This window comes from Malurus melanocephalus, unplaced genomic scaffold, assembly GCF_030028575.1.
Source record: "Malurus melanocephalus ecotype Western Australia unplaced genomic scaffold, MMel_1.1 scaffold_104, whole genome shotgun sequence".
NCBI classification, from domain to species: domain Eukaryota; kingdom Metazoa; phylum Chordata; class Aves; order Passeriformes; family Maluridae; genus Malurus; species Malurus melanocephalus.
In genome coordinates, this window is record NW_026623336.1 from 1,487,798 (window position 1) to 1,492,601 (window position 4,804).

General features: G+C 46.1%; 1 protein-coding gene across 1 annotated transcript in view; it reads left to right on the forward strand.

Moving 5' to 3' along the window:
* Window positions 1-4,254, forward strand: part of COL22A1 (collagen type XXII alpha 1 chain) — a 191,134-nt gene extending 186,880 nt beyond the window's left edge. Inside the window, exons 61-64 of the mRNA XM_057369171.1 lie at window positions 406-472; window positions 2,215-2,397; window positions 2,794-2,871; window positions 3,824-4,254. Coding sequence (XP_057225154.1) covers window positions 406-472; window positions 2,215-2,397; window positions 2,794-2,871; window positions 3,824-4,011 — 516 coding nt within the window. The 3' untranslated portion in view covers window positions 4,012-4,254. The remainder of the gene's footprint in view (window positions 1-405; window positions 473-2,214; window positions 2,398-2,793; window positions 2,872-3,823) is intronic.
* The last annotated feature ends 550 nt before the right edge of the window (window positions 4,255-4,804 follow it).

Genomic DNA, 4,804 nt, shown 5'->3' on the forward strand with positions numbered 1-4,804 from the left:
TCCTCTTTTAGGCAGTCGCTGCAGCCCTTTGTGTGCTGTGGGGGATGAYGTGGCACCTGCTGAGCCCTTTGTGGAGGGTTTAGCTGGCACATCATAGAACCACAGAGTGGTTGAAGGGACYTTCCAACCCCTCAGTCCCCCACCATGGGCAGGGATGCCATCCACTAGATCAGGTTGCTCCAAAGCCCAYCCAACTTGCCTTCAACRCTTYCAGGGGTGGGGCAGCCCCAGTTTATCTGGGCAACCCATTCTAGTGCCTCAGCACCCTCACAGGAAAGAATTTCTTCCTAACATCTAATTTAAACCTTTCCTCTTTCAGTTTAAAACTCTTCCCCCTTGTCCTATCTCTTTCTGATCCCTTGGCTGTGATTGTCTTGGCTCATTGCCACGTTTCTGACCCTTTAGGGAGAACCTCCATCTCTAGAGACTCTGAGGAGACTCATCCAAGAGGAGTTAGCCAAGCAGCTAGACGGTAAGTAATCAGTACCAGGAAGCCAGAAGATGTATCTGAGATTACAAAAGATGCTTTCCATAGCTGTGCTGGCACCTGAACCTCTTCTGCTTAAGGAAGGTGGTATTGCAGCAATCTTGCTTGGAAGATGTGTAAAATGAAATGTGCTTTACAGTTCCCCAGGCTTCAATGTTCCCAGCAATAGCACAGAAAGTAATCAGAGTAGGTCATAAACTTGCTTTTGAGGTCCCAGCTGGAGAAGAAATGTTCCTGGTTTTTGCCTGTGACTTTTGATACTCATCAGTATAAGARGAGGGGCTGCAGGGGATGTGGGCTRCTGTTTCTCTCAAAGTATGTGAGTTACACTCCACTGCTGATCCCATCGACAGTGAGATGCAGAGCTGTAGTCCTTCTCACACAGCTCTGAAAGCAGTTGACATACAGCTGCAGATGTTTTCCTCCATGCTAAAGATCACAGGTAAATTAAGTGATTATTTCACAGATTTTGTTTATACTCTTTAATATCCACGCCAGTCTAAAAGCATTTAAGATTTAGGATCAGTGAAGAGAAGATAGAATACGCTTCTCCCTTTGTTCTGTAGGATGTTTATGTGATGCTGAGTGTGTTTATGAGCTAGGTTGTCAAGGTTGTCATGGTGTAACCCCAGCCAGCAGCCAAGCCCCAGGCAGCCACTCACTCCTCCACCAGCAGGATTGGGGAGAGAATCAGAAGGGTAAAAGCTGGAAAACTCAGGGGTTGAGATAAAGACAGTTTAATAGGGAAAACAAAAGCTGTGTCCAGAAACAAAACAAAGCAAGGAATTAATTCCCTGCTTCCCATGGGCAGGCAGRTGTTCAGCCATCTCCAGGAGAGCGGGGCCCCATCACAGGTRATGGTTACTYAGGAAGAAAAAYACCATCACTGCAAATGTCCCCCCTTCCTCCTTGTTCCCCCCACTTTATATACTGAACACAATGTCACATAGTCTGGAATATCCCTTTGGTCAGTTTGGGTCACCTGTCTTGGCTGTGGCTCCTCCCCTGCACCCCGAACTTCCTCCCCAGCGTGGCCGTACAAAAGCAGAAAAGGCCTTGGCTCTGTGTAAGCCCTGCTCAGCAATAACAAAAACATYTCTGTATCATCAACACAAATCCAAAACACAGCCCCACACCAGCCACTGGGAAGAAAATTAACTCTACCCYGTCCAAAGCCAGCACAGCTGTTCAGGGTCATAGGACTGAGATGGTGGGCAATGTGTGCCTGCCTGGAATTGCAGAATTTGCTGTTAGAGGGAGCTTAGTAACAGCCAGAGATGGGTACATTAGGCTTTAACTCCACATGTGACATAGTCTGGAACAAGAAAAGCTTTCTCCCTACAGACGAGCCATGTGTAGCAGAAGCAGTGGGAAAAGGCTCTCCTTTCCAGAGCAGCAATAGTCCAGTTCAACAGGGACCCACTGCCTGCACAACTAAAGGAAGGGACATTTCATATTCTTGGAGGACAAGGAGCAGAGGATGAGAGAAAAGTTTATGATAAAGTATGAAATTTAGGGGATATTTAAAGCTACYAAGAAATGAGATTTAAATAATTTAAAGAGGATCAGGGAGGCGCAATCATGGATTAYGGGGGGACAACGAATGGGTGGCCCTGGAAAAGTGATCTGTGACAATACTTGGACTTTACTGAGCCCCTGGTTCTGGCTCTCCATCTCTTGGAKCATAGTCCTTTTAGTCTAACAAATCCATTCCTCTCTCTTCACAGCCAAGTTACCCTATATCCTGGCTCAGATACAGCCTGCACAGGTAAAAGCATCCCATGGCAGACCAGGACCTCCTGGTCCCCCTGGGAAGGAAGGACTCCCAGGAAGAACTGGCCCTCCGGGAGAGCCTGGCCGGCCTGGACAGACTGGCTCTGAAGGGCCACCTGGGCCAATTGGTCCCAAAGGTGAGTGAAATTTTATATGTTGGACAGTCCAATAAAAGGATGGGTCCACTCCTCTTTGGCATCTGCCTTTCCTTTTAGTAGCTAAAATKGTCCTCAAAATGCAGGTTTTGGAAGCAACCGCCGTCTGTTGAACCAGAGGTGTTGAATATGACCAGCAATTACTGGTACATTCCACCTCTGGCCAGAACTGGAGTGGGGCAAATCTTCATTCCCACTTAATGTCCCCTCTCAGAGGATTGGCCACAGTTGAGAACTATTTTTTACAAATATATTGGCTATATAGAGGAACGATTTTTACCAAATATATTGKCTTCGGTGTGGATGAAAGTCCTATAGTAGYRTGTAGTTCTGTAGACCAYGCTCATCAGTTCATATTTTTTCTTTCCCTCTCTACAGGAGAAAGAGGAGCAAAGGGTGAGAAAGGAGACACTGGCATTGGCCAGCGAGGGGAAATGGGTCCTCCAGGAATTCCAGGTGTGTTATCCAAAACATSCCTTGTTATCCAAAACACATCATTTAGAACCACTATCAGGACACAGGTCTCTGCTGTATTAGAGAGACCATCAAGGAGGACATAAATACGAAAATCATGATTTCTGTAGGAAATGGCCAAAAGGGAAGAACTATGTTGCTGGCATCATACCTGGCTACCTTCGTTTCCTCAGCCTGATGAAAGGATATAATGATCCATCTCAGTTACAGCTAAGTTRACTGACCTTTGGGTCAAATCCAAAGGGTAGCTTTAATTATTAGATGGATTGTGAAGTGTTCTTTCTGTCCTTGGCAGAGTCTTGCTGTGAACTCAGAGGTTCAGCTGTTATAAAAGGTCATATTGAACACCTGTGCCTTGGGCATGCAGCTTCTGCTTTCTTGTACTGACAAAGCAGCAGCAATATAGTTTRTCTGCAGTCTGAAATTAGAAACCATTGATCAGTTTTGCCTTCACTGCTTTCTTGGAGAATTAACTGTGGGAAGCCCTCATAACCCCGTGGTCTGCATTTGGCAGACCAGCCCTGCATTGCCTTCCARTAACAATGGGCCCTCTCTGCTTTGCACCAATGAGTTATCTCCTCAAGCTGGCTCTTGCCTCCAGCTTTCCTGTCCTCACCTGCTCTCTGTGAGGACTTCATGTCTTTGGTTATCTCATGCAGCTTCACAAGTTCAGCATGATGATAGAGGAAGAGCAGCCATAGCAGAGCTGAGCATCCCAAGACTGCCATCGGGAGTGGAAATCTTTATTTCAGAGGAGACACTGTTTAAATCCTTGAGACAGATCCTAGCCAAATCCAAATCTATCCAAAGCTGCTGTCTGCATCCCAGTTGAGCAGCAAAGCCATCTCCTGTGACCTTCCACTGCTGAGTACTGCACCTGGCGGTGTCACTCAGGTGCCACTCACTCACCAAGGCCATTTTGTTTCCATTTCAGGCCTCCCAGGGGAGCCTGGTTATGCCAAAGATGGGATGCCAGGACCGCCCGGCCCTCAAGGTGAAGCGGGTGTGCCGGGTCTGGCCGGTGCCCAGGGACCCCCGGGAGCCAATGGACAGTGTGACCCCTCCCAGTGCGCTTACTATGCAAGCCTGGCTGCTCGGCCCTCCAACGTMAAAGGGCCATAGCCTGCAGGGAGCACACCCAGACTTGATTTGAAAACTTGAATTCCTCACACCTGCCGAGAGCTCTCCAATGTCTTCAGCCGTGTTTCTTTCGCGGGAGGCTTTCTAAAGCCAACAAATGCTGCCGGTCGGTCAGATTATTTTTATGAATTATAATTATTATTATTATTATTATTATCATCTTTGATGTGATATGTGAACTTTTTTTTTGTTTTCTTTAACATCAGGGCATATTAAAATGTTAAAAATAAGTGGGTTTTTTTACTCTTTTGAAGAGCAAAACATAGCAATATGATATATGACTGTTTATGCAAAACCATTCCAATGCCAAATTTTTTTCTGTTTAATCTGATTAATTCTTTACAAAGCTTAATCCCTCACCCTTTCAACTGAAATCAAATCCTGCAGCCTGGGGCWTTAACTGTGACACACAGGCACAGGATTGTTGGTGCTAATTGCCATGGAGGGGAGGATGGTAAAGCCATACCAAAGCTGGAAAAGGGGTCTCCAGTACATCCAACTCCTAATAGACAGACCATTTTGAGTAGCTAGTGTGTGCTTTCCAGAAGATCCTGCTAAATTTAATGTTCTGATGATAAGTGAGCCAATATTCTATAGAAGCCTCGTTTTTATGGAGTCATGTGGGATTTCAGAGGCCTGAAAAGATGACACAGATTGTCTAAACCTCCTCACTGTTCTCTGTACTCAGAGAGTTTGGTTCCAAGAAATTGAGCTTACTTCCCTCTGTCAGAGAGATGCCTCTTCAAAGTTATCCTCTGTCATGTCAAGGATTMCA